Source organism: Salvelinus fontinalis, chromosome 29, assembly GCF_029448725.1.
Source record: "Salvelinus fontinalis isolate EN_2023a chromosome 29, ASM2944872v1, whole genome shotgun sequence".
NCBI classification, from domain to species: domain Eukaryota; kingdom Metazoa; phylum Chordata; class Actinopteri; order Salmoniformes; family Salmonidae; genus Salvelinus; species Salvelinus fontinalis.
The window spans coordinates 36,933,856-36,946,730 of NC_074693.1; the positions used below are offsets into that span (position 1 = coordinate 36,933,856).

General features: G+C 41.1%; 1 protein-coding gene across 3 annotated transcripts in view; it reads left to right on the forward strand.

Moving 5' to 3' along the window:
• Positions 1-11,771, forward strand: part of LOC129827940 (gamma-aminobutyric acid receptor subunit alpha-2-like) — a 57,138-nt gene extending 45,367 nt beyond the window's left edge. For all 3 annotated transcript variants that reach the window (XM_055889241.1, XM_055889240.1, XM_055889242.1), the window contains one exon: positions 5,884-11,771. In XM_055889241.1, the coding sequence (XP_055745216.1) occupies positions 5,884-6,192 (309 nt within the window). In that variant the 3' untranslated portion in view covers positions 6,193-11,771. The remainder of the gene's footprint in view (positions 1-5,883) is intronic.
• The last annotated feature ends 1,104 nt before the right edge of the window (positions 11,772-12,875 follow it).

The following is a 12,875-nucleotide window of genomic DNA, read 5'->3' on the forward strand; positions in this document are numbered from 1 at the left end:
GTCAGGGATTGTGAAAAACTGAGTTTAAATGTATTTGGCTAAGGTGTATGTAAACTTCCAACTTCAACTGTACATGTGGTCTGTAGTTGTGAGGCCGGTTGGCTCACAACGTTTTTTTATTTAAGCTTTTTTTAACTAGGCAAGTCAGTTAAGAACACATTCTTATTGACAATGACAGCCTATCCCGGCCAAGCCCTAACCCGGACGATGCTGGGCCAATTGTGCGCCGCCCTATGGGACTCCCAATCACGGCCAGTTGAGATACAGCCTGGAATCAAACCAGGGTCTGTAGTGATGCCTCTAGCACTGAGATGCAGTGCCTTAGACTGCTGTGCCACTCAGGGTTGGAGATGACTTATGGTAGAAAAATGTATGTTAAATTATCTGGCAACAGCTCTGGTGTACATTCCTGCAAGTCAGCATGCCAATTGGACGCTTCCTCTAAACTTGAGACATATGTGGCATTGTGTTGTGTGACAAAACTGCACCTTTTAGATTGGCCTTTTATTGTCCTGAACACAAGGTGCACCTGTGTAATGATAATGCGTTTTAATCAGATTCTTGATATGCCACACCTGTCAGATGGATGGGTTATCTTGGCAAAGGAGCATTGCTCACTAACAGGGATGTAAACAAATTAGGGCTGACTGTATTTAGTCCATGTATTTAGTCCACCGGTCGATAGGCTGTTGGTCGACCGAGATTTCTTTAGTTGAGCAGTCGCAATTATTTATTTTTTTAATAATGGTGCCCAAGACGCCTGTCTGATTCGTGATACTGAAATTGTATATGGTTGTATTATGTAAAAATAATGGTGCAACACTAATAAATCTAATATTATTTTATAACAAATACGCTTTATCCCGCGTTGGATACGGTGGCTGTCCGCGGTTCTGAAACATAGTCTTCCGTGCGCCGTAGAATTGGCTCCTTTCCCTATATTGTAGTATATTGTGATCGAGGCAACAATGTGACAGAGGCAACAGCAGCACTATTCGGGCGGGATTTGATTTACTGGGGGTGGTCAGGTAATGCAATTATGTGCACAAGCTCAAAACACCACGTCTGTCATTTTAGTCACGTCCGAATCTGCCATGTCGGTCATTTGTACATGGCAGGAGAGTAACAATTACAGGCAGAAAAACCTACATTTTTTGGGGCGAACTCCAAGGTCCTCTGATAATACTAGTACCGTGCGAATCGACATCCATGTGTTTTGAGAGAAATATTGGAGTTTGAGAGGTGATGCTCATGGTTTGAGCAAGAAAACAATAACTGATTTGATAAATTGAACGAAGTGCTGCGCATAGCCTATGAAGGGCCTAGATGTATCAACTTTCACAGTGAATGTTTTTGTTCATATATTTTGTGGGTGTGAATTGAATATTGCTAAATGCATCAGTACATTTTTTTGCGCCTATTTAATGTAACCCCTTGCTGTTAATAGATTGCAAACAGCATACACTTGCGCATCAATAGCCTTAAAACGCATCTCAAATGCAAGTGCACTGTTTAGCTCACATCTGAAGGTTGGGAAGCATTTGGGACGCATCTACGGATTGCTAAAATATCCTAATGATTATGATCACACTTCCTTAATTCAAATATTATGGCTACACGATACCAAAGATGTATGGTTTAGAAACCTGGGAACCAAATTCAAGTTATCCTTGTAGCCCTGCTATCGCCTGGACTTGTTAAAATATTTTCACGGCTAGAAAAAAACCTCCAGGCTTCCGTAGAAAGAATTATAGGATGCTGTTTGTAAAAAAACGAATCCCGTCCGAATCGTCCTCTTGGATTAACGGACGTCTGGGGTAATAAATACATAACCAACGTTCTCTAGTAATACTAGTCCCATGCGAATAGGGCTTAGCCTAAGAAAATTGAGGAGAGAGCAAGCCCCAACTTAATAAGGTCTGTAATCAATAGCCTAACTGTTAAATGTGCCTGGACTTCTAAATCATCCATATATATCTACAGAAATAAGGCAGATCTTGCTTGTGTTGCCTGTTTGAGTGTTTAATAGCCTGCTGATTCCGTGAGCACCAACCCTATACCCTACTTTTTCTTGATCTCCTTATTCTGTCATTATTACAATTATTATTATGATCATCATTATAACAATAAGTAATGTCGTTATCATTAGTAGGCTTTGTATGGTATCCTTGTATAACCACCATTGAGCTGTAGGCCCAAGAGCACCTTTGTCCTATATTTCAATATATAGGCTAGTTTGTCATAACCAATTTATTGATGTGAATATCATATGCTATAGGTCAGGCCCTATTGGTCACATGCGTACAATGTTTCACGTAGAGAGAGCAAGGGTTGGGGGAATAGGGAATGTTTTCGCTAAACAAATTAGGGATTTTGGTAACAGAACTTTTCAGTCAGAAACAAGTAAGAAACTAAATGGATGAAATGATGTTGCAGCTTCATCGCAGACAGCGTAATAAAACACTTGCAGTGCTGTGGGGCCTTTTCACTGTAGTAGGGTGGAGATCGAGACAACATGCCACACAGGCACTTGCTGTACTTTTTGTAAAGTGTGACCATTGGGCTCTTATTTTTTACCCCTTGTTCTCCCCAATTTTCATGATATCCAATTGGTAGTTACAGTCTTGTCCCATCACTGCAACTCCCGTATGGACTCGGGAGAGGCGAAGGTCAAGAGCCGTACGTCCTCCGAAACGCAACCATGCCAAGCCACATTGCTTCTTGACACAATGCTCGCTTAACCCAGAAGCCAGCCGCAACAACGTGTCGGAGGAAACACTCTACACCTGGCGACCGTGTAAGCATGCAAGTGCCCAGCCCGCCACAGGAGTTGCTAGAGTGCGATGGGACAAGGACATCCTGGCCGGCCAAACCCTCCTCTAACCCGGACGACGCTGGGTCAATTGTGCGCCGCCGCATGGGTCTAACTGTCACGGCCGGCTGCGACATCGGGCTCTTTCTTGAGTCATTTGTGTCTTAATTATTTCATCAAACATTGTACTTCAAGCATCAAACAAGCTCAGTGTATATGTAGTTGGTTTTATTCAAACACATAGGGTGTGTCTGTCTATATATGGAAAAATAAGTTTAAACATTTCAACCAAGATTTTTGTTGTTATTGGGGACAGCCCAAAAAAATATGCACATCCCTGTTAGTGAGCATTTCTCCTTTGCCAAGATAATCCATCCACCTGACAGGTGTGGCATATCAAGAAGCTGATTAAACAGCATGATCATTACACAGGTGCACCTTGTGCTGGGGACAATAAAAGGCCACTCTAAAATGTGCAGTTTCATCACACAACACAATGCCACAGATGTCTCAAGTTTTGAGGGGGTGTGCAATTGGCATGCTGACTGCAGGAATGTCCACCAGAGCTGTTGCCAGAAAATGTAATATTAATGTCTCTACCATAAGCCGCCTCCAGCGTTGTTTTAGAGAATCTGGCAGTATGTCCAATCGGCCTCACAACCGCAGACCCCGTGTAACCACACCAGCCCAGGACCTCCACATCCGGCTTCTTCACCTGCGGGATCGTCTGAGACCAGCCACCGGACAGCTGATGAAACTGTGGGTTTGCCAACCGAAAAATGTCTGGACAAACTGTCTCAGGAAGCTCATCTGCTCGTCGTCCTCACCAGGGTCTTGAACTGACAGCAGTTCAGCGTCGTAACCGACTTCAGTGGGCAAATGCTCACCTGTGATGGCCACTGGCATGCTGGAGAAGTGTGCTATTCACGGATGAATGGTGAGTTAAGCTATGGGCAGACATAAGCTACGGACAACGAACACAATTGCATTTTAGCGATAACAATTTGAATGCACAGAGATACCGTGACGAGATCCTGAGGCCCATTGTCATGCCATTCATCCGCCGCCATCAACTCATGTTTCAGCATGATAATGCACAGCCCCATGTTGCAAGGATCTGTACACAATTCCTGTAAGCTGAAAATGTCCCAGTGCTTCCATGACCTGTGTCGTGTCTTTGGCATTATTAAAGTGAAGACTGTTATTTTATCAAATCAATTCTCTGTAATTATTATTACGTGATTAAACTAATCATGTAAATGTAATTAACTAGGAAGTCGGGGCACCACGGAAAACCTTCAGATTACGAAGTTATAATTTTCCTAATATAACTTTTCAGATATTTTAACATCTGATCAATTAGTCTTCTAATTAATGAATTCTTCTTTACCTCACGTTTAGTCTTATTCCAAACGTCGTAAATTGTTGGTTATCTGCATGAACCCAGTCTTTGCTATGAATCATCCATACATCAATTGTCTTAATCATTTATTTACTAACTAACTAAATATCACAGAAATGCATAACAAACAAACAGACAGTAGGCATGGTTACAATGAAATGATAGGGGATGTGCCCTAGTGGGCTAAACCGGTATGGCGGCTTGGTAGACAAAGGGACTGAGAAGGGCGCGAAAGACAAAAGACACTACACAGTTGATAATTATAATAATGGAAAAGCTCATCCTTTGCACATGAACGCTCACTCATTCGGGAATAATTGCAATCAATATATATACAGTGGGGAGAACAAGTATTTGATACACTGCCGATTTTGCAGGTTTTCCTACTTACAAAGCATGTAGAGGTCTGTAATTTTTATCAAAGGTACACTTCAACTGTGAGAGTCGGAATCTAAAACAAAAATCCAGAAAATCACATTGTATAATTTTTAAGTAATTCATCTGCATTTTATTGCAAATGAGAGAGAGGGAAACAGAGCCTGGGTGCAGGGGGAAGAGAGAGGTGGTGAGAGAGAGTTGGTGCTGGCTATATGCAAAGAGGGCCACGTCATGACACCTGACGCATTTGACGATGTTCAACTTCAATTCATTGGCACAAAACGTGAGTCAGACAAAAATATTGTTTTGTCTCTGACTGGCATAGAACAGGTAGTGGTCACCTACATTCAATGTAGTAGGTTTAGGCTAGACCCAATATATAAGCTTACATACATATGGTGGATTAATAGCCCAGCCAATGAATTAACTTCTAATTTACATATCTCGGTCTTCACTTTTCTGTTCTTGGCCAGTTCATGCATCTTCACTGGCCTCTCTCTCTCTCCATCTTATAGATCTTGAACCAGTAGCCTAGCCCAATGAGTGTCCCAGAAGTAGCAATATAGTTTTGGTCACTAATTTTGAGCAATTCAAATAAATAAATAAATATATATTAGAGGAAAGAAGAAGCTTTATAGTGTTCACAATGAACTGGCAGAGAAGTTTGAATGGCGAGAGCTTCTCTGGTATGATGTGATCACATTGGCTGGTGGTAATAATGCAACAAAGGCGAATCGTCTGTTCTCTCCTCGCCCAATGTTTATGTTTACAATAAAATGTAACATCAGAATGCCCAATGTAAGAAGGTTTCCAATCAAATGTATGAATTAAGTTAGAACGTTTGCCTATCAGTCTAACTTGCATGAACATTGTGATTGGATGACAGCTGTGAGGGTTATCGAATCAGGATCAAATCCTCTGATCTCCTCGAGCTCATTAATGATAGAATGTTCATATTTGACGATTGCAGAAAGGCCAGTCTTATTGGCAAATGACAGGAGTGGCAAGGAGTGGAATGTAATAGCTGAACAGAGACGGCAACCAGGCTAGTCACATAGTAATTCCCTGCTAAAATGTTGACAGTATGGTGCTCGACAGCACATCCAAGACCCGGCTGGCATTCATTCTGCCACTTCTCTGCATTTAGATTGATGCATTACCCTATCCCAGATCCCATTCATTATTATTAAGAACCTCCCCTGGGTGCATTCATCATCTAGGACTGTCTGGAACACATGCTAGCCGGAAGTGACTGATGACTGCTAGCTCCTAACTTTTGCTCTTTCCACAGAAAAAAGAGAAGGCCTCCGCCATGAAGAAGAACAACGCGTACGCCGTGGCGTTGGCTAACTATGCACCCAACATCACCAAAGACTCTGGGTTGTCCACCATCGCCAAGGGCGGCGCTGCTGACCTCAACATGGCGGTTGGCAAGGTGGGTGGCAAAGCAGACCCAAAGAAGACTTTCAACAGTGTGAGCAAAATCGATAGGATTTCGAGGATTATGTTCCCGGTCCTGTTTAGCAGCTTCAACTTAGTCTATTGGGCCACATACTTAAACAGAGAACCTTATATAAAGGATATGGTGCCCGCAACCTAGAGGCCTCTCCTGCATTGTAATATATCCGAATTACGGGACTAAAAGACTTAGCAAATACGACTAGTATCTGCTAACTCTTGGTTCGTTGGTACAAGACCCTGGATTGCTTTGTGTCCTTCTCTTTCCTGTTTTTTCTACACCACTTTCTGCAGTGCTTTTGGAAAGAACTGGCCTTTGTAAATACAGCATAAATGTATAATCATGGCTTTTGTGCGTTTCGTGATATAATCAGTGAAAAATACATTTATTTTGTGCGCTTATGTTTTATTGACCATTGATGGCTCCATGTTTGAAAAGTTTATGAATGGAATCTCGAGATGTTTATTTTAGTCCAAAAGTTTTAGAAAATCTTTTTTTTTTATATATTTCATCTTATTTTTTATTTTTTTGTGGGCTAAGTATGTAATATTTCTCAGCGACCAGTATTTCTCAATTATGTATAAAGTTATCTTTTTCTATACAAGCCAATACAAAAAAATAAGATTTTTTTTAAAAAATGCTTACGTTTTATTGCAATGTAGTATATTATTTTGTTAAACAAAATATCAACATAAGCAACACAATGTTTTTTGTGTGTTTATTTACCATACTGTGTAATGATTGATTATTCATTGATTTTATTTGCCAGTAAAAAAAAAACATTTACCCACTGTACATACATTTAAAAACATGACAGGGATAACACAAAAAAGTCTGACTTATTTCCATTGTGAAGCCTTAAAATGGAATGGATGAAGGGGATGATTGAAGCGTTTGAGGGAGGGTGGGAGTATCAATGATCTCAGTGGAGGGAGAATCATGGTAGCAGACAGGGAAGTCTGACAGTCAGTCAGACACGGACAGGCCCGTAGCCTCAGCCACGCATCTCACCGTCTCAGATGACCTGTGTAGCCATTTGGCTCAGACTAAGTACAGTGCCTTCGGAAAGTATTCAGACTCCTTGACTTTTTCCTAATTTTATTACATAACAGCCTTATTCTAAAATGGATTATATTTTTTTTAAATCCTCAGCAATCTACACACAATACCCTAAATTGACCAAGCAAAAACACGTTTTTATGCATTTTTGCTAATTTATAAAAAACAAAACAAAAATACCTTATTTACATAAGCATTCAGAACCTTTGCTATGAGATTCGAAATTTAGCTCAGGTACATCCTGTTTCCATTTATCATCCTTGAGATGTTTCTGCAACTCGATTGGAGTACACCTGTTATAAATTAAATTGATTGGACATGATTTGGAAAGGCACACCTGTCTATTTACCATGTGACACATGGTGGTGGGAGCACCATGCTATGGGGATGTTTTTCAGCGGCAGGGACTGGGAGACTAGTCAGGATCGTGGGAAAGATGAACGGAGCTAAGTACAGAGAGATCCTTGATGAAAACCTGCTCCAAGAGCGTCCAGGACCTCAGACTGGGGCGAAGGTTCACCTTCCAACAGGACAACGACCCTAAACACACAAGCTAGACAAGCAGGAGTGGCTTCAGGACAAGTCTCTGAATGTCCTTGAGTGGCCCAGCCAGAGCACGGACTTGAAACCGATCGAATATCTCATGAGAGACCAGAAAATAGCTGTGCAGCAACGCTCCCCATCCAACCTTGAGAGGATCTGCAGAGAAGAATGGGAGAAACTCCCCAAATACAGGGTTTCCAATCTTGTAGCGTCGTACCCAAGAAGACTCAAGGCTGTGGTCGCTGCCTAAGGTGCTTCAACAAAGTACTGAGTAAAGGGTCTGAATACTTATGTAAATGTGATATTTCAGTTTTCTTTTTTATACATTTGCAAACATTTAAAAAAAAAAAATTGTTTTTGTCATTTTGGGGTATTGTGTATAGATTAATGAGGAAAATTAATTATTTAATACATTTTAGAATAAGGCTTTAGCGTAACAAAATGTGGAAAAAGTTAAGTGGTTCGAATACTTTCTGAGGACACTGTATGTAGCTTGTCATTCATACTTCTGTGCAGCACCCACATGGGTGATGCCACTGCTGCCGTCAGGCGCTGAAAGCTCACCACACTTATGTATGACGTAGTTGGTGTTTCACTTCGACAAGCTGTCGCAGTCCTCTCTCTGTTCTGCTCATCACTGTGTAAGGATGTTTCAAGTTGTTAAAATTATATTTGGATGATTGTCCTTTCTACATTGGAGGCAGGTGGCATTTTCCTCACGCAAAAAAAGCACTGAACTGTGCAAAAAAAGAAGAGTGCAATTTTGCCCATTTTTACTTCTATTCGTCAATTTTTAAGTTAGGACATGCGGAAGGCGAAGGAGCTCAATAATGCCAGCCGCCGATAAACCCCAGAAGAAGGCCTGTTTTCCCGCAGTTCTGTTAACGATGGCAAGTGTTCAGCAGGCCGGAGCGAAGGGCATTGTGTGCTAGCTTAGCCAGCTAGTCCTAAGGCGGACTCCGGTATACAGTAGGTGGGAGGTAGTGGCGACACTGTGTGCTAGCTAACTAGCAAGCTAGCTAGCACAAGATGTCGCTAAATATTAAGCTAGCTAGTATACGGTGTCACCCTAGCCTCCCATCTGCTGTGCTAGCAGGAGGCGGGGATGACCAGTAGACAGTGTCCTTCCCCACGCCTGACGGGCACGGTTTTCGCCGGTACACAGCAGGCGGGAGCGACACAGTGTGTTAGCTAGCACATAGTGTCGCTAACTAGCAAGCTAGCTGGTTAGCTAGCACACGGTGTCGCCCTAGCCTCCCGTCCTCTGCTGTGCTAGAGGGAGGTGGGGGCAACGGTAGACAGCGTCCTTCGCCACCTGCCTGTCTGGCACTGTTTTCCCGCAGTTCTGTTAAGAACGGTGAGGGCAGGTGTTCAGCAGGTGAGCGAAGGACACAGTCTACCGGTGTCGCTCCCGCTTTCTAGCAAGGAATCTTGTAAAAAACTCTGAAAAAAACTGATAATACTTTCATTTCCCTTTTGACCCACATTCAAAAGTTACTACAAGCATGAAGTGGTGTCCATGACGGAACCATTGGGACTCGAGGGGGTGTGGTGTTCCTGCAGATTCTTTTACGATATACATGTATATCAGAAGGCGGATAATATGTATCAGAGCATTAAAATGTGTTGCACATGTACATGCTTTTCATTCACTGAAGTTTGAGTCCCGGTCGGTGCTACAGTATACTTCCATGTCTGGTTTCATTGACTCTCCCCTTTAACTGCCCCTAATTAACAAAGGTTTAGCTACAACTTCTGAATCCGTTGGAGAGGATCAGCTTGAGCAAAGTGAGGTGTATAATCACGGATCTACAAATAGTATTCGCTGGCAAATAATAGGCTTTGTGAGATTAAGATTCGCAGAGCTACGCCTCCCCTGACTTAGGCGATCCCCCCCACCATACACACACGCACAACCAGACATTGACTGACTGATTGGAGACAGCTTGTGTCAATTAAATAACATTTCCTATGATTTTATACCTGCAGGAAACCTAGTGGATAATGCTGGAAATATTGATGAATGCAAAGTGCCAACAAAAAAAAGCAGAAAATCATGGCCCTACACATGACATCTTTTGAAAAGTAAAGGTTTAGGCACAGCTTATTGGCAGTTTATTTTGATTTGTTATGAGGGTAGCATTCACTTTATCTACCATCATTCAGTACCTTGGTTATATACAATTTCCCCTCAGACACAAAAAAATACAAGCGTGTTTACGAGAGAGAGAAATGTCGCCCAACATCTATGTTAGTTATGTACACTGTCACACTGGTCTTGTTGATGAAGATTATTGAGCACCCAGAAATGAATGGAACTTATTTTGTCATTAACAGGCTTTGTATGAAGTGGCATCAATAGGATGTGTTGTTTGATTGCTACAATGGTGCTAGCCTGTTCTAAATCCTCAGATCAATTAAGCGATATTTCATAGGTAATTGGGTGTTGATCAAAGACCCTATGGACCAAACACCCACAAGTGCTTCAAAACAAATTTGCACCCGTGTCTACACATTATTATAACAATTGTTTACATTTATATGAAGTTATATCATGTATATGTTTCCTAAGTTTATGTGTTAAATAATGTACATCTTCTACCAATTTGCTCACCATCAACTGTTTCAATGGTTATGTACTGTATAGGGCCCGGAGTCTTTCATGGTCACATGGTCAGGGAAAACTTAGGGCACTAGCTATGTATGCGTCCATCAGATCTTTACAGATGTTGACATGCAACATTTCATGTTTACATACTGTATATTTGTTATTCTCCTTGCAGTTACAATTTTTTTCAAAAGTTAGATGTTGTGCATAGACATTGTACGTCAAATGAAGTCTTCACAAATCGCCTGTGTCTCAAGAGATTTGTGCATATATTATTAACTATTGAAGTGAACATTTCCATGAATACTTCTACTATTGCCAAAATTGGTGCCGTAGACAACAATTTCCATTGTTTTGCTATTTAGTTTGTCTGACAAATTACCCCTAAATTGTGTTATAAAAAATCTTCCTAAAACAACACAACCACATAATGGTGTGGAACGCACACATTCGGGGAAGAGTGTTATGTGAAATGTGAAACAATGTGGCACTCCTCTCTGTCATCACCTCTAGTCTAATCCAATATCAATCTAAAAGGCTGATATCATAGAATTTGAGAACTTTGTCTGAAAAGTCATATCTCACGGGAATCCAAGTTTACTGTTATTATTTTTGATTCGTTTGCCTGTCGTGATTTGTCAAATGAAATGTCATTCATGCAGACAGGTGAAAAGAAGACTTCTCAGTGTAACCTCTGTAGTTCAAGTTGCTTGAGAAATGTTGGGATGAGTGTGTGGATGCGATGCTCAGTGTTTGCTACGGCAACATGACTTGAGGGCCAAGGTAGGGATCATGGCACCATTGCAGTTTACCAACAGTTTTACTCATCAGATTGGATATGGGGGTAGAATGAGTAATGTGCTGTTCAGATTATATTAGCTTTTATAAGGACGCCGCATCACGGTTCATCTGACGAAATGTCAAAGCAATAAAAAAAAATGACGGATGAAATTGTCACAACATTGTGTAAATATGGAATGTATTTGTGCTTTGGAAGATGGTGCATGCGAGTGTTTGACGTTGTGTTGTAGGGGGGTGCCAATATACTCTGCTGAGAAGCACCAGCGTTAATGAATTTATTCATATTTATATATATGACTATACAGTAGTTTAGACTGTATGGTCGTGTATTCATTTGAGTAGTCTCACCGCCATAGTCTGTATGACACTGCCATTCTACAATCTCTGGATTGTTTGACTTGAAAAGTGATGTGAAAGATGCAATGGGGCCGTCAGTATTCAATGTACTTAACTGTCCATAAGCTATTGTTATATATTGACGTAGAATCATCAACAAAAAATTACATATTTTTTACCCTCACTTTCCAAATGGTCTGGTAATTTGGAATAATTTTGACCCCCAATATCTTTTTCACGTATTTGAATGTGACGGTATAAGGAACATACCCACAGCTTCTATTTTCTACAAACTCCAATTGTAATTCTTTCCATAGCGGCAAACTAAAAAGACAGAGAATATCTGAATAAAGTATTCCATTAATGAATTATACATTTGGGTCTTTTGATTTCTCTCCACTGCTTCTCCATTGATCGGGATGTCATGGAGGAATTACACTGAACAGAAATGTAAAAGCAACATGCAACAATTTCTAAGATTTAACTGAGCTACAGTTCATATGAGGAAATCAGTAAATTGAAATAAATTCCTTAGGCCCTGATCTATGGATTTCACATGACTGGGTATACAGATATGCATCTGTTGGTCACCGATACCTTAAAAGAAATGGGCCTCAAAATGGACCTCAGGATCTCGTCACGGTATCTCTGAGCATTCAAATTCCCATCGATAATATGCAATTGTTTTGGTTGTCCTTAGCTTATGCCTGCTCATACCATAACCCGACCGCCACCATGGGGCACATTGTTCACAACGATGACATCAGCAAACCACTCGCCCACACGACGCCATACACGTGGTCTGCGGTTGTGAGGCCGGTTGGACGTACTACCAAATTTTCTAAAACAATATTGGAGTCGGCTTATGGTAGAGAAATTAACATTACATTCTCTGGCAACAGCACTGGTGGACATTCCTGCAGTCAGCATACCAATTGCATAATCCCTCAAAACTTGAGACATCTGTGGAATTGTGTTGTGTGACAAAACTGCACATTTTAGAGTGGCCTTTTATTTCCCCCAGCACAAGGTGCACCTGTGTAATGATCGTGCAGTTTTATCAGCTTCTTGATATACCACACCTGTTAGGTGGATGGATTTTCTTGGCAAAGGAGAAATACTCACTAACAGGGATGTAAACAAATTATTGCAGAACATTTTTGAAAAATAAGCTTTTTCTGCAAATGGAACATTTGTGTGATCCTCATCAATCTACACACAATAACCAATTGTAGCAAATTGATAAATAAATAACTAAAAATAAAATACCTTATTTACGTAAGTAAGAAGATAGTCCCATCACCATGTGATTCAGGTTCTCAGTCTCCACATACCTGTCCGAGAACTGGGCTGGGTTCACTATGCTGATCTTCTCCTTCCCATGCTCCTACAACACAATAGGAGAGTTATAACCTTTGTGATCACTGTTACCAAACAAGGGCTACCATATTTTAGGTTCACATGACATACAATACAT